The sequence below is a fragment of the Callithrix jacchus genome, chromosome 21 (genome assembly GCF_049354715.1).
Source record: "Callithrix jacchus isolate 240 chromosome 21, calJac240_pri, whole genome shotgun sequence".
Classification (NCBI taxonomy): Eukaryota; Metazoa; Chordata; class Mammalia; order Primates; family Cebidae; genus Callithrix; species Callithrix jacchus.
This window is the reverse complement of record NC_133522.1, coordinates 51,041,767-51,068,219: the sequence shown is the minus strand read 5'-3', so window position 1 is coordinate 51,068,219 and position 26,453 is coordinate 51,041,767. Positions and strand designations below refer to the sequence as shown.

At 60.1% G+C, this 26,453-nt stretch overlaps 1 protein-coding gene across 2 annotated transcripts in view; it reads right to left on the bottom strand.

Moving 5' to 3' along the window:
* Window positions 1-18,554, bottom strand: part of COL18A1 (collagen type XVIII alpha 1 chain) — a 101,117-nt gene extending 82,563 nt beyond the window's left edge. For both annotated transcript variants that reach the window (XM_078358754.1, XM_078358755.1), the window contains exons 1-2: window positions 18,445-18,554; window positions 18,273-18,370 (exon numbers count right to left, since the gene is read on the bottom strand). In XM_078358754.1, the coding sequence (XP_078214880.1) occupies window positions 18,273-18,370; window positions 18,445-18,455 (109 nt within the window). In that variant the 5' untranslated portion in view covers window positions 18,456-18,554. The remainder of the gene's footprint in view (window positions 1-18,272; window positions 18,371-18,444) is intronic.
* Window positions 18,555-26,453: the final 7,899 nt, after the last annotated feature.

The following is a 26,453-nucleotide window of genomic DNA, read 5'->3' as shown; positions in this document are numbered from 1 at the left end:
CCTCCAGGGGCCCGCAGCAGGACAGCAGGGGGAGGGGATGCTTTCATTTAAAATCTCCAGAGAAAAAGAGCTGCAATGGAGGTAGATACGGCAACAAAACGAAGAACAAGAAGCTTGTCCCAGTCCCCAACCCGGTCACCCATCAGTGCCACCAATCTAAATATTCCAGTGACCAGGCCCCGCACATGCTCCCAAGAGAGCCCGGCCTCTTAAAATGCAGCAGAAAGCAAACACACAGGCATCGCCTTCCAGAAAGCTGAGCGTGAAGCTGGGACATCTATACCTCAGGAACCTGCACTACTGGGGTGTGGCCCTGGGACGGCACAGCTGAGATGACCTGCACCCTGAGAGCACCTGTACCCTGAGAGTACCTGCATCCTGAGAGCACCTGCGTCCTGAGAGCACCTGCGTCCTGAGAGCACCTGCGTCCTGAGAGCACCTGCGTGCTGAGAGCACCTGCGTCCTGACAGCAAATGCCTCCTGGGAGCACCTGCGTCCTGAGAGCACCTGCGTCCTGAGAGCACCTGTGTCCTGAGAGCACCTGCGTGCTGAGAGCACCTGCGTCCTGAGAGCACCTGCGTCCTGAAAGCACCTGTGTCCTGAGAGCACCTGCGTGCTGAGAGCACCTGCATCCTGAGAGCACCTGCGTCCTGACAGCAAATGCCTCCTGGGAGCACCTGCCCCTGAGAGCATCTGCACCCTGAGAGCACCTGCACCCTGAGAGCACCTGCACCCTGAGAGCACCTGCACCCTGAGAGCACCTGCGTCCTGACAGCAAATGCCTCCTGGGAGCACCTGCCCCTGAGAGCATCTGCATCCAGAGAGCACCTGCGTCCTGAGAGCACCTGCGTCCTGAGAGCACCAGCGTCCTGAGAGCACCTGCGTCCTGAGAGCACGTGTCCTGGGAGCACCTGCGCCCTGAGAGCACCTGCGCCCTGAGAGCACCTGCATCCTGAGAGCACCTGCGCCCTGAGAGCACCTGCTCCTGAGAGCACCAGCGTCCTGAGAGCACCTGCGTCCTGAGAGCACCAGCATCCTGGGAGCACCTGCGTCCTGAGAGCACCTGCGCCCTGAGAGCACCTGCGTCCTGAGAGCACCAGCGCCCTGAGAGCACCTGCGCCCTGAGAGCACCTGCGCCGAGAGCACCAGCGTCCTGAGAGCACCAGCGTCCTGAGAGCACCTGCGTCCTGAGAGCACCTGCGTCCTGAGAGCACCTGCGTCCTGAGAGCACCAGCGCCCTGAGAGCACCTGCGTCCTGAGAGCACCTGCGTCCTGAGAGCACCAGCGTCCTGAGAGCACGTGTCCTGGGAGCACCTGCGTCCTGAGAGCACCTGCGTCCTGAGAGCACCTGCGTCCTGAGAGCACCAGCGCCCTGAGAGCACGTGTCCTGGGAGCACCTGCGTCCTGAGAGCACCTGCGTCCTGAGAGCACCTGCGTCCTGAGAGCACCAGCGCCCTGAGAGCACCTGCGTCCTGAGAGCACCTGCGTCCTGAGAGCACCAGCGCCCTGAGAGCACCTGCGTCCTGAGAGCACCTGCGTCCTGAGAGCACCAGCGTCCTGAGAGCACGTGTCCTGGGAGCACCTGCGTCCTGAGAGCACCTGCGTCCTGAGAGCACCAGCGTCCTGAGAGCACCTGCTCCTGAGAGCACCAGCGTCCTGAGAGCACCAGCGGCCTGAGAGCACCTGCGTCCTGAGAGCACCTGCGTCCTGAGAGCACCAGCGTCCTGAGAGCACCTGCGCCCTGAGAGCACCTGCGTCCTGAGAGCACCTGCGTCCTGAGAGCACCTGCGTCCTGAGAGCACCTGTACCAAGAGCACCTGCGCCCTGAGAGCACCTGCGCCGAGAGCACCAGCGTCCTGAGAGCACCTGCGTCCTGAGAGCACCTGCGCCCTGAGAGCACCTGCGTCCTGAGAGCACCTGCGCCCTGAGAGCACCTGCGTCCTGAGAGCACCTGCGTCGAGAGCACCTGTACCATGAGCACCTGCGCCCTGAGAGCACCTGCGCCGAGAGCACCTGCTCCTGAGAGCACCAGCGGCCTGAGAGCACCAGCGTCCTGAGAGCACCTGCTCCTGAGAGCACCAGCGTCCTGAGAGCACCTGCTCCCTGAGAGCACCTGCGCCCTGAGAGCACCTGCGCCCTGAGAGCACCTGCGCCGAGAGCACCTGCGTCCTGAGGGCACCTGCGCCCTGAGGGCACCTGCGCCCTGAGAGCACCAGCGTCCTGAGAGCACCTACGACTCAGGTCCAAGGGAAGGATCTTGGCTGCCACGGCTCAGGTCTGTGGGAAGCAGGCGCCCAGGCGAGGCAGTGCCCAAGCCACCGAAACCAACAGGCGGGAGACAGAAGGGGCTGTGCCAGGTGCCTGGCAGGGTCCCCACGGCACTGCACACCCAGCACCAAGGGAGGGCCGGTGGGGCCAAGGGCTGCCCTGGAAGGGAGCAGGTTTTCAGGAGCTTCCAAACTATAGGACAGAAGCCACCAGGACCCGGCCCCGAGCTCTGGTCCAGGGTCAGGTTGCAACTCCAAGCAGGGAGTCGAGGCTGTGCTTTGAGGGCTCCACTGGCTGAGTTCTTGAAAAGGCTGCACAGGTGCAGGGGGGGATGCAGAGACCTCGGGGAGCACCTTGGCACCATGGGAAGTACCTCCTCACAGGCTCAGGCATGGCCGCCCTGCGGTGGGGGGGTCATCCTCCATGGGGCACCTCGGGGTAGGCATCCTTATCCCGGGAACTACGCTCCGACCCTCGCCCAGAGACCCACGGCTAACCTGAGGCAGAGTCGTGCTCCAGCCATGCTGACCTGCAGCTGTGCCTCCCCACCTGGCTCTCCACCCACAGAGGGCCTCCGCTGCTCCCCAGCAGAGCCCTGAGCATGCTTGTGCCACACACCTGCCAGGACCATCAGGGCCCACCGCAGAGGCACAGGAAGCCGGGGTCTGCTCCTGGATTGCCGTGATGGCCGCCACCTCCACCTGAGATGGTGCCCCCGTATCATGGCGGATAACAGGCTGGGAGCTGCAGGAGCTGGGGCGGCCTGCTGGGGTCCCGCCACGGGGGCTCCTGAAGTCCCCCACTCCTTGCCCTCTCCCAGCACCAGCACCCAGGCCCCTCTACAGGGATGGTTTCCACCAGGGCCCGGCAGCCCTGCCCAGCACTGGCCCGGCTCCCTTTGCAGGGCCTGCTGGCAGGACAGGCCCGTGTCTGAGAGGTGGAACTCACTGGGAGGTGGCTGCTCCCATGGCCTTGGATTCCAAATCCAAATGCCCGACAGGAGGGCCCTGGGCAAGGAGCTGAGTGCACCCGGCCTCTGCCCCCAAGACGCTGCGGAACCCTGGTCCGAGAGGGTCCGAGTCGGGCAGCCCAGTACTCCACCTCAGAAGCATGGCGTCTGCAGGACGGAGAAAACCGCACCGTCCTCCAAATGCCCGGAGCCCTGGCCGGCTGCCTCCGTTAATGTTTCACTCGGGCCTGAATGGCCATGAGCCCCCTGGTTCTCTAGCAACCCAGGTGGGGGTGGGACAACCTGGGCTGACCCCAAGGGGGCTGCGACTCAAGAGAGGACAGGGTCCAGCTCCCCTCACATGACCTTCAGAGCCGGGCCTGCGGGAGGCAGGCGCCCCTCTGTGTGCGGGCACATTCCCCGAGCTTCTGCCGCCTTCCCTTTCCCTGCTGCCGTGTTGAGCAGTTTGCAGACGGAAAGGCATGGAGCCACAGGCGCCTCTGGCAGCAGAGGGGGTAAAAGCTTGGGGAATGTGCCCAGCGCAGTGAGGGCAGCTGGCCAACGCTCACTCGAGGACCGGAGTGGCCCGCGCTCACTCGGGGACCGGGCTGGCCCGCGCTCACTCGGGGACTGGGCAATGCTGAGGAACTGAACCAGCTGACCCTCAGGAAGCACGTCACCATGGAACATAAGCCACGGCTTCCAACTCCCCCAAGCTCCAGGACACTGTTTCCAAGCTGCCCTATGGAGAAGGAGAAGGTGTCAAAAATGGGGACGTTAAACCACTTCAGCCAGCGCGGAGGCTCACACCTGTAATCCCAGCACTTTGGGAGGCCGAGGCGGGCAGACCACCCAAGGTCAGGAGTTCAAGGCCAGCCTGACCAACATGGTAAAACCCCATTTCTACTAAAAAATATTAGCCAGGTGTAGTGGCACAGGCCTGTAATCCCAGCTACTGGGGAGGCTGAGGCAGGAGAATCACTTGAACTGGGGAGGCAGAGGTTGCAGTGAGCCAAGATCGTGCCACCATACTCCAGCCTGGGCAACAGCACAAGATTCGTAAAAAAAAAAAAAAAAAAAAAAAAACCACCACTTCAACATTCCTGAAACCACCTACCAGGTGATCTCCTTCAGAACAAGCCCCTCTACCCAGGAGGGCCCACAGCTTCACCCCACCCAGTGGCCTAACCTGGGGCTACCACCACCTCCCCTTTTCCTTAGCAGGGTGCTAGGCAGAGGCCCCGTTTTTCGCCGACAAATGGCTGGAAGAGCTCGTGCCACCGACTGTGCCCTGACACCCACACAGCTCAGCGACTCACGTGTGCCTCTTGCTGCCCTGCCTGGGTTCTGCCATGCTGCAAGGTGCATCAGGTCGGCCCCACATAAACGCCCGGCTCCTGGCTTCTGCCATCTTTCTGTTCCTGCAGCTCCACCCTGCAGCCTCCCACCCCTTCAAACACCACAGGAAGAGGTGAGACCCCTCTGTGCTCACAGGCCAGGCCCCGCCGTAGCACTCTAAATGCCTGCCCAGCAAGCCCAGCAGCTCTCATGCCCCTCAGCAGACAGCAAGGGCCGTGCCAGGGTCCCTGGGCCAAGTCAACGTGCTCAGACTTTGCTGTGATTAAACCTCACAGTGAGCCAGTGTGTGCCTGTGTGTGAGCAGTGTATGTTAATGTATGTTAGCATGTGAACCTGTGTGTGTATATAAACCTGTGTGTGCCCGTGTCTGTGCCTGTGTGTGAGCAGTGTATGTTAACCTGTGTGAGCATGTGAACCTGTGTGTGTGACAGCCTGTGTGAGCTGTGTGTGTGACAGTGTGTGTATGTGAGCCTGTGTGAGCTGTGTGTGAACCTATGTGTGTGAGCCATGTATGTAAACCTGTGTGAGCATGCGAACCTGTGTGTGTATATAAACCTGTGTGTGCCCGTGTCTGTGCCTGTGTGTGAGCCGTGTATGTTAACCTGTGTGAGCATGTGAACCTGTGTGTGTGACAGCCTGTGTGAGCTGTGTGTGTGTGACAGTCTGTGTGTATGTGAGCCTGTGTGTGTGAGCTGTGTGTATGTGAACTGTGTATGTGACAGCCTGTGTGTGAGCTGTGTGTGACAGTGTGTGTATGTGAGCCTGTGTGAGCTGTGTATGTGAACCTGTGTGTGTGACAGCCTGTGTGAGCTGTGTGTGTGACAGTCTGTGTGTATGTGAGCCTGTGTGTGAGCTGTGTATGTGAACCTGTGTGTGACAGCCTGTGTGAGCTGTGTGTGTGTGACAGTCTGTGTGTATGTGAGCCTGTGTGTGAGCTGTGTGTATGTGAACCTGTGTATGTGACAGCCTGTGTGTGAGCTGTGTGTGTGACAGTGTGTATGTGAGCCTGTGTGTGAGCTGTGTATGTGAACCTGTGTGTGTGACAGCCTGTGTGAGCTGTGTGTGTGTGACAGTCTGTGTGTATGTGAGCCTGTGTGTGAGCTGTGTATGTGAACCTGTGTATGTGACAGCCTGTGTGTGAGCTGTGTGTGTGACAGTGTGTGTATGTGAGCCTGTGTGAGCTGTGTGTGAACCTATGTGTGTAAGCCTGTGTGTGAGCCGTGTGTGACAGCCTGTGTGTATGGACCGTGTGTGACAGCCTGTGTGTCTATGAGCCGTGTGTGTATATCAGCCTGTGTTGGTGTGAGCCTGTGTGTGTGAACTGTGTGTGAGAGAGCCTGCATGTGTATATATGCAAGCCATGTGTGCATATCAGCCTGGGCATGTGTCCACGTCCGTGTGTTGGCATGGAATGGGGTGAAGACGCCACCACACCACCGCCAGGAATGGAGGGTCACAAGCTGACAGGTCACACGTATGACACGGGTCATGGTTACCGTGCTAGGAATTCTGGAGGTGCGGCTGGCTCTGGGGGACCTGGGCTGGGTCCTGTCACAGGGCCCTGAGCCTCAGGTGTGGAAGCATTTAAAGGCACCCTCCGCTCAGTGGTCCACGTGTGGCTCTGTACAAGGCAGGCACGGCAGGTACCTCGCCAACCTGCAAACGGCGTGAGCTCCCTTCCTGGCAACCCGCAGGCCACCTGACCAGCTCCACGCCTTCCAGGCCTGCGGGCACGAGAGGAGCACTGCAGGAGTGAGCAATGTAAGCCACAGAAGGCCCGGTTTTCCCATCTAATTAACAGCATGACAAGCCCAGACCACACGGAGCCTTGCACAGCCAGAAACTCGGGGTCCCGTTCCATTCCCGAGACTGCAGCGCGGCCCCGAACACTTCCACGTGGACGGACTCTGCTCTCCAGGCACCAGAGCACCCTGTCCGCCCACTCCCAGCTGTCCTGAGCCCTGCGGTTCCAGGATTCTCTGTTCTGTGCCGGCGTGACTTCCGCCCTCCTCCCCGGTCCAGACCCACTAGGCCCTGGTATCTGATCCGGCTTCCCGGGGCCTCAGGAGGCTCATCATTCAATGCCCTGAGCACTGGCAGTGAGTCCTTTGCAAGGGGCTCAAACCAAGCATCTGTGGGGTGAGGGCAGGAGGCAAAACCGCCTGGCCAAGGTCCCTTCTCTCGAGCGCCTGTCCGCCTGCCCGCCTGCCTGTCTGTCCTCAAGGAGACTGAGGAGTATGGAGTGGCACGGGCAGGCCCCAGCTGACCCAGTGCTGGCCAGGAACCAGTGCAGGAGCTCCAGGCAGGGCTAGGTGGAGTGGGGGTGGCCAGAGTCTCCCGGCTCAGGGCGGACACGGCTGAATGGCACAGACTGCCCTTGCGCCCTCCTGGGAGAGGCAGGAATCCGTGACCAGGGAAGACGGCGTCAGGCCGGGGAGAGGCAGAGCAGGTGCCTGTGCTTGGCCACACACAGCTTCCAGCAAGGCTCCCCGGCATTCCCTGCCACTGCTTGCCCCCCCCGGGCACAGCTGGGAGCCATGGTTTCTCCTCCTGTGGAGTCCCACACGGCTGCCCACTCCAGGCCCATCCCAAGGGCACCGCCTTCTCCAGGCCACCGCCTTCTCCAGGCCACCGCCTTCTCCAGGCCACCTTCCCCGCCCTCGCCGCACCTCCAGCCCCAGAAGGTTCTGAGGCAGGGAAGAGCTGGGCCCCACCCACCCTCCTGTTGCCAGGATATAGGCCCAGGAAGAAATGCCACGCGCAGGATTAATGTCTGGACAGCGTGACCTTTCCCCCGGTTCTTTAGATACAAGTGGGACCCAAACCGTCCTGTGTCACAAGCTGATAGCAGGGATGAAAGAGGGGGTTGTTCTCGGTGCCCCGAGGAGCCTCTGGGAGAGGGAGAGGACCCCTCACAACCTGCGCAGGGCTGCATGGGGACGGGCCAGGGTCAGGCACAAAGGCGCTTTCTGTGGAGGGGACGTCACCTCTTCCATCAGCAATGACACAGCTCTGAGATCACAGCATCCTCACAATGGCCCAGTTAACTCCCTGCTGCCCGTCCTGCCAGGCTGGTGCACAAGACCCTCGAGGCTGGGCCTAGGGACTGCAAAACACACCCAACGAGCGTGGAGGGCTGCCAGGTGCAGGGAATCCTACTGCCAGCTGTGCACAGAGCCAGCTGCGACAGCAACGCCTCTGCCAGGAGACGCGGAGGAGGCCGGCCCTGACCTCTGCCAGGAGACGCGGAGGAGGCCGGCCCTGATGCTTCTGTCCTGCAGGGCTGCTACACACCCAGGGAGAAGGCAGGGTCCTGAGGCTGACCCTCAGCCCACCCACGGCTCCCGGGGCATGCGGCTGGTCTCCAACTTCATTGTCATCTAGAAGCTGATCTTTATTATTTGTGACCATAAAACGATGTAAACAAATTCCTGTTTCCAGTGAACACAGCCTGGGTCCACCAGGCCACAGAGCAGGGACGTGGCCTCAGCGTGGAGGAAACAACCCCAGGCTGTGAGGGGGGAGCTGGGAGCTGGGGTTTTACTCTTTATTCCAGGCAGGACTGTATCGGCTGGGGTCTCAAATACTCAATAAAGCTCCTGTTGGACTTGAGTCATTTTAAAAAATAAAACTTAAAACATCATGAAAATGTCACAGTGCAACCACGTGGCCCGGGGCCCTCCACTAAGCATGGTGCCCACTCACAGCTTTGAGAGGGTCCTTCAGCACCAGCCAGGCTTCTTGGCATTCACCAAAACACCCCAAACACCAACACATCTAGTGAGAGAAACACTGTGCCTGGAGGGAAATAAAGTCCAGGCCACTTTGCAGCCCAGCTCCACCCCAGAGCCTGAACAGAGATGAGTGGCCTCGGGGAGCCGGAGCGGAGCCTTCTGAGCCAGCCTGGCCTCAGCGACCCTACCAGCACGTCACCACGTGGCATAGCACATCACCACATACGGGGTCCCGTTGCCACACACGGCATCATGCCACTACACACAGCATTGTGTGTCACTACACACAAGATCATGTGTCACCACACACGGCATCACGTGTCACCACACACAGCGTCATGTGTCACCACACACGGCATCACGTGTCACCACACACAACAACGTGTATCACCACACACGCCATCACATGTCACCACACACATCGTGTAACACCACACACGGCATCGCGTCACCACACACAGCATCGTGTCACCACACACAAGATCATGTGTCACCACACACGGCATCACGTGTCACCACACACAGCATCGTGTATCACCACACACGGCATCACGTGTCACCATACACGGCGTCGTGTCACCACACACGGCATCACGTGTCACCACAACGTCGTGTGTCACCACACACGGCATCACGTCACCACACACAGCGTTGTGTGTCACCACACATGGCATCACATCACCACACACAGCATCATGTCACTACACACAAGATCACGTGTCGCCATGTGACATCATGTCACTACACATGGCATCATGCCTAACTACACACGAGATCATGTATCAGCACACACGGCATCACGCATCACTACACATAGCTTCAAGTGTCAGGGCTCAGCCCTGGAGCCTCTCACCAGGGCTGGCCAACCTCTGCTCAGCACTGTGGTGCCGCTGACCTGCCACTGATGATGGGGACCCCGGTCCTCTATTCCACCCTTTACAGAAGACCAGGAAGAGCTGACCTGCAGCGCCTGATGACCCCAGACGGAAGCGGTCAAGACCACCGCGCAGTCTGCCCCGTGAAGGGGCTGCTTCTCCATTTCCCTGCCTGTAAGCCGTCCAGGGGTTCGACATGACAGAAGGTCCTCTAGGGGACATTGGTCATCATGCCTGGCAGGGCCGCAGCCACAGGGGGTCAAGGTAAAAGGGACCCAGGAAACTGACGCTGAGGCAGAGACAGCCTTGGAGGTGGCTGAGAGGCCCCTGAGAAGACGCTGCTTCCTTGAGAGCCCAGGAAGAGACGTGAGCCAAGGAGGAGGGCTGTGGACACAGTGGGGTCTGGAGGTGCTCGAGGCGGCCCGTGCAGAGCAGGTGAGGACCGCTGGCGAGTGTCCGCTCAGCAAGGAGCCGTCTCTGCAGTCGGACAAGCGACCGGGCAAGTGCTGCTCCAGGGACCACCCAGGAATTCGGTTAAACACCAGCCACTGTGCGGCAGCTCCCACGTGGCTGGGCAGTCCAGAGAATGGAAGGGCTCTGCCTGTGTGTTCTGGGTAACGGAAAGGCCCAGCGAGGCATTCCAGATAGCCGAGGGCCCACGCGGTGTTCTGGATAAGCGGGGCTCATGCTCACCCGGCCGCTGGCAAGCACCCTTGGGGCTGAGGGCCTGCTTGGCAGGCACCTGGTGAGCTTTTCTTTATGAAAACCCTCAGCACGCCACGCCACGCCCGCCTGGCTGCACGGGCACCACCCACGGCCCCACTCGGCATGGGTTATCCCTCAACCGCAGCGCCAGGCACGGGGCTGGACAGCGCTTCCCAGGAGCAGGTGCTGTGCCTTTGCCTCCCTCTCCAAAAGAGCTCGCACCTCTCTGAAGGCTGGGCAAGGCGTGAGCCCCAGGCCCCCAGTCCGGGTCTGATTCACTCAGCCACCAGCACTTTCCTGTCCGGGGCCTGCCCGCGCCGCCCACCGCACCCCTGGATTTCAGAATCTGAGCAAACACCACCCTGGCTCGGCCACCCCCACACCAGAGCGGCACCTCGCAGGCCTCTGCTAGTGTCCGTGGCCGCACGCGCCGCTCCCATCTGCATGCCCCTCAGTGTGTGAAGACGCCTCCCGCACGGCAAGCCCCACGTTCCCAGAGAAACACAGCAGCCCCTTGGTGCATGAAAACATCCTCCACACGGAAAACTCCATGTTGCCAGAGAAACAGGACGGCCCCTAGTGCGTGAAAATGTTCCCCACATGGCGATGAGGACTCACAGAACCCTAAAATGGTATTTTCCATCAACCAAATTAGCAAGGTTTCTTAAAAGCCAGGGCCCAGCCTGGCCGTCTGGGCTGCAGAGCTGCATGTGCATGAATGTCGCCCATCAGGAAGGGACGAGGCCCTCCCCTCTCTGGCAGGTCCCGGACCACAGCGGCCAAACTCAGCCCAACTCTGTCTGGGAGGGCAACCAAGGTAAGAGCTGTGAGCGAGCGAAGCCCCGGCCTGCGTCAGAGACGAGGGCGCGCTGTTCCCTGTCCCCGCTCACTCACGGCCCCGGCACTCCAGACTGTGGGCCACCGAGACTCACTCTGGAGTTTCCTTCAAGTCTCTTGGGCAGGCACGGCCTCTCGCTCACAAAAAGTGCCCAAAAATGCACACAGGAAGAAAGACTCAAAGGCCGAGAGGACCAAGAACCACGGCTGGGCTCTCCCCAGCACCTGGCGGGGGCCTCAACGCCCTTCAGCCCACAGCCCTGGGCTCTGAGGTTCCCCGATAATGCCAGCCCCCGCACTGCTGGCCTCTTAGCCCCACCATGGAAGAGGTCACAGACACTGGTCCCATGGGGTCACCTGCCAGCAGGGGAGGCAGAGCCACGGCAGACCGTGTCCTGCCCCAGATAACACCCTGCCTTGGCAGCTGAGGGGCTGAGACTTTGCCTTGGGCCCAGGGAGGTCCTAGGACGCTACCCCTCTCATGCCCCTGCCTGCCACAAAGAGAGGCCAGACGTCCCAGCAGCAGCGTCTGCGTGTATGGAGTGATTCCTCCTCAAACAAAGTCTCCCATTGTCTAAGTGGAAACATGGAAGGGAGGTCTCTCTTCGTCTCTCAGTCCCTGAGGCTGAGAAGCCCCGTCCAGCACAGCTCCCCCATCAGTTCATGTCACCCCAAAACAGACGGACCTCTCCTGCTCCCCCATCAGTTCATGTCACCCCAAAACAGACGGACCTCTCCTGCCCCAGAGCAGCTGTGCTGGCAGGTTCTCTGCAGAGAGAGGAGTCTTCGAGCTGAAACTCGATGCCGTCTCAGAATCTCTAAGCAGATTCCAAAGAGGCAGGCTGACTACAGCACCTGCTGAAGCCGCCCAACGGAACGGTGAGAAAAGGCAGAGGTGAGGACTTCAGAACAGAAACAAATGAGCAGACAACAAATGGCTGGGGCCGCGGCCTCCGCCACCACGACCCACTGCAACCCACCGCGACCCACCGCGACACACCACGACCCACTGCGACCCACCACGACCCACCGCGACCCACCGCGCCGTGGCCTCCGCCACTGCGACCCACCACGCTCTCTTCTCTGCCACCGCGACCCACCAAATGGCTGGGGCCGCGGCCTCCACCACCGTGACCCACCGCGCCCCACCGCACCATGGCCTCTGCCACCGCGACCCACCGCAACCCACCACGCTCTCTCCTCCGCCACCGAGACCCACCTCGCTCTCTCCTCCTGCCTTCCGGCATGTGGCTCTGGCCCAGTGTTGGTCCACGGACACTCCCCGCAGGGGTCAACCCTGACCCCCAGAGCCAGTGCCCAGCCCCAGCACCAGCACACACCCACTCACAGGGCCTGCTGGCCTTCCAGAAGCCGTCGGGGAGATAGGCAAACTGCCACCCAGCCTGGTGCTGGTGCTGGTGCCTGCCCTGCCCTGCCCTCCCCTGCTCATCACAAGGCCCCACTGGGAAGGGAGGGCCCACAGGGGATCGGCCTCCAGATGGCGAGGGGTAACCCCATGTGCAGGCATGAAATCCCAGAAAGACACGGGGGCTTGCGAATAGTTCCCCTTTCCGCGGCTCCTGTGGAAGAAGCCAGAACAGCCGTGCCTGGGCTTGACTGTGCCGGAGGAACGGCGGAGAGAAGGCGTGCTCCTGCAGGCACTGGGTGCAGACGCTTCCCCTGCAGCCTCCCCGTTCAATCTGACTCAGCGCATCCGTGATCAAAAGCCCCTCCTGACAGCCCTTCTGCAGAGGCCCAAACCCGCCATCTAACATGTTACCGCCAGGGGCAGTGAGCGTGGCTTCCCCATCTTCTGTGGCACTGGGCAGCACCGGGACAACACAGATCAGCTCACTGCCTGGGCTGCGTGTCCCCTCAAATGACATGTGGTCTGGAGCAAAGATGCTGTGTGTGGGCCGGGCGCAGTGGCTCACGCCACCTCTAATCCCAGCACTTTGGGAGGCCGAGGAGGGTGAATCACGAGGTCAGGAGCTCAAGACCAGCCTGGCCAACATGGTGAAACCCCATCTGTACTAAAAATACAAAATTAGCTGGGCATGGTGGCTCGTGCCTGTAATGCCAGCTATTTGGGAGGCTGAGGTAGAACTGTTTGAACCGGGACGCAGGAGGCGGAGGTTGCAGTGAGCGGAGATGGTGCCACTGCACTCCAGCCTGGGCTACAGAGCAAGACTTCATCTCAAAAAAGATGCAGTGTGTGGTGCGTGGAATTACACAATTGCCATCGGCCGTTCACAGAACCCCCGGAAGCAGCAGCCACTCCTACCCTGGCGTAAAGACGGGGAACTGAGGCAGCAAGGCCGGTGACAGCTGCCGGCCATGGCACAGGCTCTGCACTCAGGCACCAGATGATGGGGCCTCACCTGCCTGGCACTCTACTGCCTTGAATGGGTCCTGGTCTGTGACCACCCAGTGCCGGCCCTGGCAAGGCTCCCAGGAGGCGGGGCTCAGCGGCCCAGTCATTCTAGGCAGGTGCCTGAGCCTCGAAAAGGGCCCCAGACCTAAACCCCAGAGCTGGGAGGCCTCAGATGAGAGGAGCACCCAGGTGGCAGAGCCCAGAGGCTGCGGAGCACCCCACAGTACCCCCAGCTGCTTTCAGGATCTTTACGGGCCGTAGTATTTCAAAATGTACCAAGTGTCATCATCGTGTAAGGGCCCCCAACACATATTTCAATTTCCCAGGGTCCTGCCTTTGTCCTGCACAGCACATGACGGAACGGCTCTCTCAGGCCCTGTGCCGTCCACCACTGACCAGCTGCTGAGTCTCACGGCGGGGCTGGGCCCAGCCGGGCCTGTCATCTTGTTCTCTGACAGATACCCACTAGCAGATAGCCCTGAGGGTGGCAGCTCTGACTGGCCCTGGCAGGCAATGGGGTGGCCCCTTCTCCGCACAGGCCAGTGCCCCATGCCAGGGGTGGGGCAGGGGCCATGGCCAGCCCCTGCAGACACAGCCCCAGCCAGCTTTGTGCCTGCCAGCCTCTGCACCTGACCCATGAGCACTGGTGGGGAACCAGTCCTGGGCACAAAGGCCCCCTTGGCCAGCACCCGCTCCCCAGCAGGCCTCCGGCAGAGAGAGGGAGAGACTGGCTGGAGCGTCTGTCATCTCACCCCATGCCCCATAGCTGTGAGGTTCTTCCACCCCTGAGCTTCACCCAGAGTTCCAGGGTGGGCCCAGGTCTCCAACGAATGCTCCACAGCCAGACAGGAGGGTCTCCTTCCCAAGCAGGAGCAGGCATCCTCTCCCCAGACAGTGAGCGGTGGAGAGGGCGTTGTGGGGGTCCCTCTCCCTGGGCTGCCTGCATGCCCCCTGCCGCCACACAGTGAGCGGGGGTGGGGAGGCTGTTGTGGGGGCCCCTCTCCCTGGGCTGCCTGCATGCCCCCTGCCCCCACACAGTGAGCGGGGGTGGGGAGGCTGTTGTGGGGGCCCTTCTCTCTGGGCTGCCTGCATGCCCCCTGCCCCCACACAGTGAGCAGGGGTGGGGAGGCTGTTGTGGGGGCCCTTCTCTCTGGGCTGCCTGCATGCCCCCTGCCCCCACACAGTGAGCAGGGATGGGGAGGCTATTGTGGGGGCCCCTCTCCCTGGGCTGCCTGCATGCCCCCTGCCGTCACACAGTGAGCAGGGATGGGGAGGCTGTTGTGGGGGCCCTTCTCTCTGGGCTGCCTGCATGCCCCCTGCCGTCACACAGTGAGCGGGGGTGGGGAGGCTGTTGTGGGGGCCCTTCTCTGGGCTGCCTGCATGCCCCCTGCCCCCACACAGTGAGCAGGGATGGGGAGGCTGTCGTGGGGGCCCTTCTCTCTAGGCTGCCTGCATGCCCCCTGCCATCACACAGTGAGCGGGGGTGGGGAGGCTGTTGTGGGGGCCCTTCTCTCTGGGCTGCCTGCATGCCCCCTGCCCCCACACAGTGAGCAGGGATGGGGAGGCCATTGTGGGGGCCCCTCTCCCTGGGCTGCCTGCATGCCCCCTGCCGTCACACAGTGAGCGGGGATGGGGAGGCTGTCGTGGGGACCCTTCTTTCTGGGCTGCCTGCAGGCTGCAGCTTCCACCCCAACCAGCCCAGCCCTACTGTCCATACCCCGAAGTCAGGAGCTGCTCCCAGGCTGGGTTGCTGTTGCTCATACCACAGGACCCCCAGGCACTCCCGGGGCCCAGAGAACCCAGCCTTTTCAGCAATCCAGGTGAAAGCAGAACGAGGCACTCTGAGGGAGAAAGAGTGTGTCCCTGCAGCATGACGATCTTCAGGGGCATGTGTGTGCACACGTGTGCACGTCTGTGTGTTTGCATGTACACAGGTGTGCCCCTGCACTCGTGTGGGACTGTGCACCTGTGAGCACAACTGGGCCTCCCCATGGATGTGTGTCCATGCAGTTCTAAATGGAGCAGCAGCGGGCGAGGTGGGGCTCTCCGGGACCGGCCTCCACTGTCTGGCGCCTGCACTCTGGAGCTGGGCAGTTTGCTCCTTCTAGGTTTTCCTGCAGAGACTTCCCCGCTCTGCTTTCATTTATAGGAAAACAGGAGTACCCTGAAAAACAAGTTTTGCTGAAATTCAAAACCATCTTCCAAAGTCCCTGCATCTGAATCCTGAAGACTCCCCAGTGCGTGGGCCTAGGAATAAGACCCCCGTTGACAGGAGGGTCTTCTCGTTACCTGGGTGCCTGTGTGGCCCGGGGTGAGCCACACCCATGGAACCTGGGCCACTGAAGCTCAATTCCTGCAGGGCTTCAGAGGGAACAGGGAGTGAGGCGCAGGGACCCTGCCCTGTACCAACTCTGCTGGACTCCACGTGGACCACCAGACAGGAGGAAGTCCTGTGGCCAGCAGGGGCAGGACTCGTGTCTTCTGGGGCTGCAGGGGGTGAGGGGAAAGCTTGGTGCAGCAGTAGAGTATAGGAGAGGCTCAGAGACATGGCAGCTCGGGAGACCAGGCTCCTGGAGTGGCCATGGGCATCAGCAAACACCCTGGGGACAGTCCTCTTCCTCAGCCCCTTGCAGAAGCACAGGGCCCACAGCCGATTCGCACACACGAAGCCACCAGAGGAGAAACTGAAGGGAAGACTGTGGCACTTCTCACAGCTGGGTGGCACCGAGCAGCCAAGTGACCACAGACTGTGGCACCTCTCACAGCTGGGTGGCACCGGGCAGCCAAGTGACCACCGACTGTGGCACCTCTCACAGCTGGGTGGCACCGGGCAGCCAAGTGACCACCGACTGTGGCACCTCTCACAGCTGGGTGGCACCGGGCAGCCAAGTGACCACTGACTGTGGCACCAGGCAGCCAAGTGACCACCGACTACAGCACCTCTCACAGCTGGGTGGCACCAAGCAGCCAGTGACTGCCGACTGTGGCACCTCACACAGCTGGGTGGCACCGGGCAGCTGAGTGACCACTGACTACAGCACCTCTCACAGCTGGGTGGCACCAGGCAGCCAAGTGACCACCAACTACAGCACCTCTCACAACTGGGTGGCACCAAGCAGCCAGTGACTGCCGACTGTGGCACCTCACGTAGCTGGGTGGCACCGGGCAGCCGAGTGACCACTGACTATGGCACCTCTCACAGTTGAGTGGCACCGGGTGGCCAAGTGACTGCCAAGCTCCCGGGCTCCTGACTTACAGGGAAAGGCACAAACACCATTCGGGAGTCTCAGAACCACAGCAACCAGTCCCCACACAACAAAGCAAAGGACTTTCTAGGGGTCAAGTGCGTAGAGACACGTAACGTGCACCATTTTGGTCAGGAAAAATGTGCAAATCAGCAAACTGGGCCTCAGGCCTTCGATTCTCAAGGGTGATGTTTAAGATTCTCGAGAATAAATCAAGCCCTTGCTGAGTCAGCATTTCAGGCTCATTAGCTCTTCTCCAATAACCCCTAAAGGGGACGACTGTTTTCCCACTTCACGGGGGTTTGGTCCTGCAGGGACTGGAACCTGGGTGGCCGCCGCCTGGAGCCTGAGTGCTCTCTGGGCTGGGGGAGGGGCGCCTGGGCAGCAGGGAGGCCCCGCGGGCCTCTTCCGCTTCCACCTCCAGGCCACTGCCTTCCACATTCCATCAGACACCTCCAAGGGGCTTCCTGTCCCAGAGGCTGGGGGCTGGGGCAGGCCTGGGCCGGAGCCTTCGGTGAACCCTAACTTTCCCCCGAGGTCTGCACTGACTTCAACACCTCACTCTCAGAGCTCAAGGTCGCGTCTCACCAAAGCTCACCTAAGTTATCTTTTCTGTTCCAAGGCAAAAAACCATCACCTTCTACACCTCTTCCTTGATAACGTTTCATAAGCTGGGGGCTTCGGCCCCAGCCCTTTCCTCTCCTTTGTCCCTGTGGATTTAAAACACCCCAACGTCCCGCCCTGGTCTGGGCCCTGCGGGCGCTGGCGGCCCGGCTCAGGGGGCAGCTCTGCAGCGGTGATTAATGGCCCGAGTGACCCTGGGCAGCGCCGGGATGACGCCGCGTGGGCTCCCAGCAGCTCTCCGCCAAGGTTTCACCCCTACAGTTGGCACGGTAAGTGGGGAATTGTCTGCTACTCAACCAACAGGTGTTTTTAGCGGCTCTACTTACTACTTTTTAGAAAGGTCTGTGTCGCTATTTAACCTGGTGACTAAGTCGATTGGAAACAATGAAACAAATTACTACGAGAATCAAGACCTCCCTCCCCCGCTTCCTGCTTCCTCGCCCGCGGGAGCCAGCAGGTGTGGAGTCAGAGGCAAGGGCTGGCTGCGTGGATCCCCGGGGGTGATTCCACTCGCCACGACGAACCCAGGCCCTTTGTGGGGGCTCCCCTGGGGTCCGCGTCCCGCCCCCTCCCCCTGGGCCTCTGCTGGGCTGGCAGGGAGGCGGGAGGACCCGGGCCAGCAGCGTGGTGGGGACCCGGCCCCGGGTTGGCGGCAGGAAGGTCCCAAGGGCGCCGGGCAGCGCCGGGCAGGGAAGCGCGAGGCCGGGGAGCGGCGTGTCCCGTGCATTGTTCTCCCGCAGCGCAGCGCCCGGCGCCCGGGGGCATCAAAGGGGACCGCGCGCAACCCGACACCGCGGCGGGCGGCGGGGACAATGCCCGGCTCGGGGCGAGGAGCCTGGAGCCGGGAGCCCGCGCGGCTGCGCCTCAACAGGTTGGAAACGCGGAGATGGCGCCCCGCGCTCCGCCGCCTTCGGGCCGACCCACCAGCTCCGCCCGCGCTCAGTCCCGGGACCCCGCGCCGCGAGGGGCGAGGCCACGACGGCGACCCCGGCTGCTGCTCCTGCGTCTCCGGATACCCCGTAGCCCGCGCCTCGAGTCCCCGCCGGCCGCTGGAGTCCGGTCACCGCCAGGGACTCCGGACACCGCCCCCCCTGCCCGCCCGGGCCCGCGGCGCGCGGGGGAGAATGAATGGGCGGGACTTCGGCGCCCCGGCCCGGCTCCTCCGCTCCCGCCGCCTCCCGCGCGCGTGGGCAGGGCCGGGGCTGCAGCCGAGAGCGGCCGGCGGGGGGAGGGAGCAGGGCCGGGGACCCCACGGAGGCGGGAGGCACCAGCGCAAACCTGCGCGCCCCGGCCGGGTCTTACCTGGCTCCGCGGAGGCCGCGCGGACCCCGAGCAGCAGGACTAGGGGCGCGAGCACGTCCAGGAGGCGCAGCCGCCGCCGCGGCCACAGCAGGGACCACCTGCGGGCAACAGGCTCGGGTCAGGGCCCCGCCGCCTCCCGCGCCCCTGCCCCCCGCAGCCCCCGCGGCCGCACCTCGGCGCCATGTGCTCCTCGCAGGACCGTCCGCGCCGCGGGACGCCGCCTCCTCCGCCGCGGTTCGCCCGCTCGGACCTCCGCGCTCCGGTAGCCGCCGCCGGAGACCCGGCCGGGGGCGGGCGCGGGGCGGGGACGGGGCGGGGACGGGCGGAGGGCGGAGCGACGGGCACCCGGGCAGGGCCTGGCCCGGGGAGTGGAGAGGGGGACGGGCCGGGACCCGGGGGCGGCGGGGACAGCGAGGGCGGATGGGAACGCGCCCCGCCCCGCTGCCCCGCCCCGAGGGAGCTGCCCGAGGCTGAGACCCAGAGCCAGGCCCGAGGGGGCTGCCCCGGAGGAAGCCCAGGACTAGGCGGGGAGGGGACCACCGCGGCCCGCGGGGCTACGACCTCAGGCCGGGAGTCCGGTGGGGCAGCGGAAAGGCGGCGATTTGAAGAAGAGGTTCCCCGCGAGGCGGGGCGCGACGAAGGAAGAGGCCGGCACCTCCCGCCCCGCGAAGCCCCCCACGTGCGCTAGTTGCGCCGGCTCCGTCCGCGGGTCCCCCTGTCCCCAGCCCCGGCCCAGCAGAGCTTCTTCCGTCACAGGTCCCGCTGCCGCCCCCCAGAACCTTCCCAGACTCCTTCTCCCGCCCAGGTAGAGACCCTGCCTCTATTTCTGCAGGGTCAGAAATGAATCCCTCACAGCCCACTCCTCCCTGCACCCCCCACGGCCCACTCCTCCCTGCACCCCTCACGGCCCACTCCTCCCTGCACCCCTCACGGCCCACTCCTCCCTGCACCCCCCACGGCCCACTCCTCCCTGCACCCCCCACGGCCCACTCCTCCCTGCACCCGCCACGGCCCACTCCTCCCTGCACCCCTCACGGCCCACTCCTCCCTGCACCCCTCACGGCCCACTCCTCCCTGCACCCCCCACGGCCCACTCCTCCCTGCACCCGCCACGGCCCACTCCTCCCTGCACTCCCCACAGCCCACTCCTCCCTGCACTCCCCACAGCCCACTCTCACCCCTTCCCGCCCATCCACCTGGCCAGGTCCCCACCAGCATCTGCCTTCAAACCCGCAGTCCTTCTCTGAGTGCTTCTGGTCCACTGTGAGGAAGGAAATCAGTTTAACGGATTATGACCCATGTTTTTAAAAAACAACAAAGATGAAAGGGCTCAGCATAGAGTAGAAGCGATCGTCGCACACTTTTCTTTTCCACAGAACTTTTGTTTCTCTGGATGGTGGAGGAGTGAGTCCGGTGTGTGTCAGGGTCTGGTGGTGCCTGCAGTGGGTGGGTCTGCATGTCTGCGGTGTGTGCCTGTGACTGCATCTTGTGTGCATGTGTCTGCGTGTTCTGTGCACTGTTTGGCATTTGTGTGTGTCTGTAACTACACGTGGTGTATATGCCAGCATATGTGCCTGGGTGGGGGCGGTGTTCACGTGTCCTGGGCGCTGGTGGCAACCCTTCCTAAGGCCCCTGGTCCGTCTGCCCCCCTGTTTGATAACCCTGCAGTGCAGGTCCCTTTCACCTCTTCCATCTCACCTGCCCTGGGGCGCCACTTCCACCCAACCCAACCCATTCCTGAGTCTTCCATCAGGGGAGGCAGGTCTCTGCAGCTGTGGCCTGATGCACTGCCCTGGGGGCCTGTCTGCGGCTCCCAGGAGGGAAGGTGTGGGGCAGGGCCCGTTCCAGCCCACCTGCAGCCCGAGCGGGCCTGCCTCTCTCCTGCCCCACTCCCCACCTTGGGGGACTACGAGGGTGCTATCAGTAGGAGACACAGCTGCTATGGAACACGTGACTCCACTGATTCCTTTCACGCGGGGCCTCTTGTCTGTCTCCATAGGCCCTTCCGCAGCCCCTCTTTCTGTTAGAGTTGTATTGTTTACTCTGTGGACACGAGTGATACGTGATCACCATAGAAAAACCAACAGAAAATGCAGAAGCGCACCCAGAAAATAAGACCAAAAGTTTCTTCCTTAGCCATGCCTCCTCCCAGCCCCCTCTGCACAGAGGCCCACACGTGGTCTGAGGCCAGCGCCCAGGCACCCACGTGGAGCTCTGCTCAGCCCTGCTTGTCCTCCGCCAGGCTCCCAGAGGCTCTGTGCCCTCTGGTATGCACGCGCTCAAACCAGTGCCCCTAAAGAGACAGATATGTCAGGTGCCTTGGAGCACAGGTATGGGCAGCATGGTAGTGGCCGTGGCTGGTTGCAGGGGCCAGGATAGGGCTCCCGGGCTTTGGAGGAGCAGGTGGTGGGGGGGAATGCAGGGAGGAGTGGGCTGTGGGGGTCGCAGGGAGGAGCGGGCCGTGGGGGGCCGCAGGGAGGGGCAGGCCGTGGCGGGGAGACCGGGAGGAGCAGGCTGTCCGGGGGCGTGGGGAGGAGAGAGAACATCTAGGACCGAGGGCGGCTCCAGCAAAGGCCCTGGGGTGGAGGATGTGGAACAGGCTTGGGACCGAGTTCCCAGAAGCTGTAGCGGATTCCTCAAGTCCGGGCCCTGCACCACAGGTGTCTGTCTTGCTTCGTGTGCAAGTGGGGCCTGGGATGGCGTTGGGGGCTTTGAGCAGGGAGAGGCGGTACAGACAGGGAAGGGGCCGCACTCAGGCTCGGAGGAGCTGCGCCCAGCAAGCGAGGCCGCCCGGGCAGACTGCAACCCCCTAAGGACTCTAGGAGCCGCTCAGCCTTTCTGGGAGGCTGCTCTCTTCCCACATGGAGCGGACCCAGCCTTGGCCCTGGCTCTGGCCCTGAAGGGGCTTTAACAGACTTGGGGCGTGGCCTCAGCACCCGCCCCAGGGACCCTTCCTGCCTGAGACACGGGAGGAAAACAGGTGGAAACGGGAGTGCTCACCCAGCTGCCCAGCGCTCCCTGCCATCCCTTCCTACTGGGCCTTGCTGGTGGACATGGCCTGGGGGGCACGCTGAGCCCTGAGCACTGGGGGCCAGACCGTTCATGCTGCAGACAGGTCATAGAGGGGCTTGTCATGGCAGAATTAGCAGGCGAATCATGGGAAAGCCACACAGCGGAACATTTGCCCCCTACAAGCGATGGGAATAAAAAGTGTCTCGTGGAAAGAGCCACGGCCAGCACCTGGGACGCCACATAGCCCGTGGCGCAGAGCATCCGCATAGGAGGCTGAGAGCCCACTGTGGCACGTGGCTCCCTCTGAGTGTGGACGCACAGGAGATATCGGCCCCTTTCTCTCTGCTTTTCCACATGTGGGTTCTAAGACAAACATTAAGGCAGGTTTTGGGTGCACGTCCCCATCTTGCTGCTGCGAGAAAAGGCCTCCGTCCCAGGCCCACCTGGCCCGCGTTGGCTGAGGTGAACCCTCCACAGGGACACGCACCGCCTGGCCTCCATCACGGTGCTGCTGACCCCGGGGAAGGACAGGAAGGAATTACTGGCCCTGCCACTCCCTGCCCTCCTGACAGCCGCACCATCAGCAGCGCCCCCGCCCACACCCCGGTCCCCTCCTTCCAGATGCTCAGCCCCACGTGGACGAGAGAATCCCAACGCTAGCGCTGCAGCAGGAGCGCAGCCTCCCAGGGAGCCAGGACATCGCTCTGGGGAGGCACTCTGAATATGCACACGCCACCCGCATGCACACACACACACACACACACACCACACCACACAACCAACACTGCACATACACTCAACACCACACACGCCACAAACATGCCATGCACATACCACACAAAACACACGTATGCCATACACACACCACACACGTGCCATACACACTCTACACAACACATACACACACAATACATACACCACACACACCACACCCCACAAGCAACACCAAATACACACCCAGTACCACACACCACACACATGCCATTCACACCCCACACCCCACAGGAGACACTGCAAACACACCCAGCACCACACACATGCCATCCACACAACACACACCACACATACACCCCATACAACACACACATATGCCATATATACACCACACACACCACACACATGCCATCCACACAACACACATACACATCATACGCATCACACCCATACAACATGCCATACACACACACCATGCACATGCCAACCACACAACACATGTATACACCACACACCAACACCACATACACCCCTCCATCACACACACCACACAACACATGTACACAACACACATCTGACACCACACAACCATCCACACACCACACATAACACACAAAACCAATACCACATGCCACACACCCAACACCACACACACCATCCACATAACACACACACCATAAACACACACATACCATACACACACCACATACATACACACACCCCCAAACACACCATTCACATGCACATCCACATACCACACAACCACACAACACATACATGCCATACACACATCACATACTCATACACACTATCTACACATCACAAATGACACACATACACCACACACACCCACATGCCATCCATATACCACATACCACACATGACACACATCCAACATCACACACTACACATATGCCATCCACCACACACACACACACCAACATACTACACATCACACACATACCATCCACATACCACACACACACTATACACATACCACACACACCATATAATATACACACAAAGCACACACTACATGCACAACACACACTACAGAGAAACACAACACATACCATACACATATGCCAGACACACTGTGCCACACACTACACAGACACACACCCCACACATACTACACACACGCCACATAGAAACGCAGCACACACCATATACCACACCCACACCCCACACCCCACACACACCACAGAGAAACACAACACACACCATACAAACATACCACAAACACGCCACACTATGCCACACACTACAGAGACACACACTATATACCAGACAGCCCCCACACATACCACACATACACCACGAACCCAACACATACCATATACCACACACACACCACACACTTACCACACATATACCACAGACACACCATATACCACACCACACATACATGTCATCCTCACCATGCCACATGTACACACACACCACACAGAAACACCATGCACACATACCACTGCAACACACACATTACACAAACTGTGCATGAATACCACACTCATCCTACATATACATCACACACACAAACACTTCACATGTCCAATACCACATGCACCACATCCTGACCACACACAACATACACACAAACCACGTACACACCATACCACACACACATATGCCAAACACATCACACACAGAAATGCCAAACACACATACCACACACACCACAATACACCCACACCATACCACGTACACAAACACCACACACCAAACACATACCATGCACATTAACCATGCACACACACCGTACACAGCACAGACACATATCACACACACATACACACTCAACACATAAGTACCACACACTACACACCAGACACTACATATACCACACACACCATGTGCCACTCTTCAACACCACACACACATCACACACATGCACCCCCACACCATACACTACACACACATCACACACATGCACCCCCACACCATGCACTACACACACATCACACACATGTACCCCCACACCATACACTACACACACATCACACACATGCACCCCCACACCATGCACTACACACACATCACACACATGTACCCCACCTCATACACTACACACACATCACACACATGTACCCCCACCTCATACACTACACACACATCACACACATGTACCCCCACACCATGCACTACACACACATCACACACATGTACCCCACCTCATACACTACACACACATCACACACATGTACCCCCACCTCATACACTACACACACATCACACACATGCACCCCCACACCATACACTACACACACATCACACACATGTACCCCCACACCATACACTACACACACACACATCTCACACAAGTACCATGCACAGTACACCCACACACACCACATCTTCGCCCCCCGCCCCCACACCATACACTACACACACATCATACACATGTACCCCACCTCATACACTACACACACATCACACACATGTACCCCCACACCATACACTACACACACACACACACATGTCACACAAGTACCATGCACAGTACACCCACACACACCACATCTTCGCGCCCCGCCCCCACACCATACACTACACACACACACATCTCACACAAGTACCATGCACAGTACACCCACACACACCATATCTTCGCCCCCCGCCCCCACAAAGTCTGGGTTTGTTCACACTCGAGGCTGATGTTGAGGCGTCGTCTGCACCCTGTCCTGACCCTGTGCCGGCTGTTGATGCCTCTCACTTGGGGCTCTGCCCGCCCGGCCCTCAGAGCCAGTCCCAACCAGCCGCTGGAAGCCGGAGCCCACACTCCCATGCCTGGCGCTGGTGTTTCTCTGGCTCACATTCTGGCACCTTTCCACTAAGAAAGCCAGCCCTGAGTGACGGAGTCTTTGTGGGGTTCACTGCTGCATCACCAGTGTCCAGAGCCGTGCTTGGCGGGACGTGGGTGCTGATAACGTGTGTTTACACAGAAGGACCGGACGTGGGAAGGAAAGCAAGCCTGGCACAGCTGAGACACATGATTTGGAGTCTGCAGCCCCAGGGAAGCGTTGGCACAAACCCACCACAGCCTCCCTCCCAGGCCTCCACCGGCAGCTGTCGGGGGCCCTTTGTGCTCCCTCCCCCACTGCACCATCCACCCAATCACAGGGTGAGTCGTCTGAAGACACACAACCTCACTGTAAAAACCACATGTGACCAAGGAAGCCGGAGCTCCATCCCTGTCTCTTGCCAAGCCTAAGCCCTGCTATCTGTTGGCTCTCCTTCCAGGCTGTTTTACAAAATGCATTTTGTAGATACTTGTTGCTCTAGAAATATTATGTTGCTTTGTGGCATTTTAAAAACAAAGCATACATTAGATAATATCCATGGTTCTGAAGCTTGCTTTTTAAACTCAATTTATGCTCTAGCTCTCTCTATGTCAAAATGAATACATGTATTTAAACAATTGAAACTTTTTTTTTTTTGAGATGGAGTCTGTCACTGTTGCCCAGGCTATAGTGCAATGGCACGATCTTGACTCACTGCAGCCTCCACTTCCTGGGTTCAAGCAATTCTCCTGCCTCAGCGTCCTGAGTAGCTGAGACTACAGTGCACCACGCCCAGCTAATTTTGTTTGCATTTTTAATGGAGATGGGGTTTCACCTTGTTGGCCAGGATGTTGGTCTTGAGCTCCCGACCTCGTTATCTGAAAATGAAACTGACTGGCTAAGTCTCCCTAAAATTAATGACACTTAGCTTATCTGTCAGTTCTTCCACCACTGACAGATAGGCTTAGCTTGTTTTCAGTCCTTTCCTTAGAATAATATACTTTCTTGCGGAGAGATAGAAGCTGTGAGAAAGAAGGAAATGAAAATGCTAAAAATGAAAACCCAGTAAAAGAAATGAAAAATGGCTTTGAGAAGCTTGTCAGTAAACTTGACCTAGCCAAAGAAATTGGCAAATTTGAAAATAGCTCTGTAGAAATCATGCAAAATGAAAACCAAAGAGATAAAAAGAATGGGAAAAACATAGGGTGTGTTTCCAAGAGACTGCAAGACAATACCAAGTGGTCTAACATAGGTACAAATGGAATCACAGGTGCTGAGGCAGTGGGAAAAAGGATGGTCAGTAATTTTCCAAAATCTGTGGTGACAGACATCAAACCACAGATTAACAAAATTCAGAGAACATCCACCAAGACAAACGCCAAAAAACAAACAAACAGAACAGAACAGAAACAAAAACAATCACAGAAACCTGGGCTTACTCAAGCTGCTGGAGAAAAAAAGACAGAGAAACTCTCTAAGGCAACTGGCCGGAGGAGGGAAAGACAGAGAAACTCTCTAAGGCAACTGGCCGGAGGAGGGAAAGACAGAGAAACTCTCTAAGGCAACTGGCCGGAGCAGGGAAAGACAGAGAAACTCTCTAAGGCAACTGGCCGGAGGAGGGAAAGACAGAGAAACTCTCTAAGGCAACTGGCCGGAGCAGGGAAAGACAGAG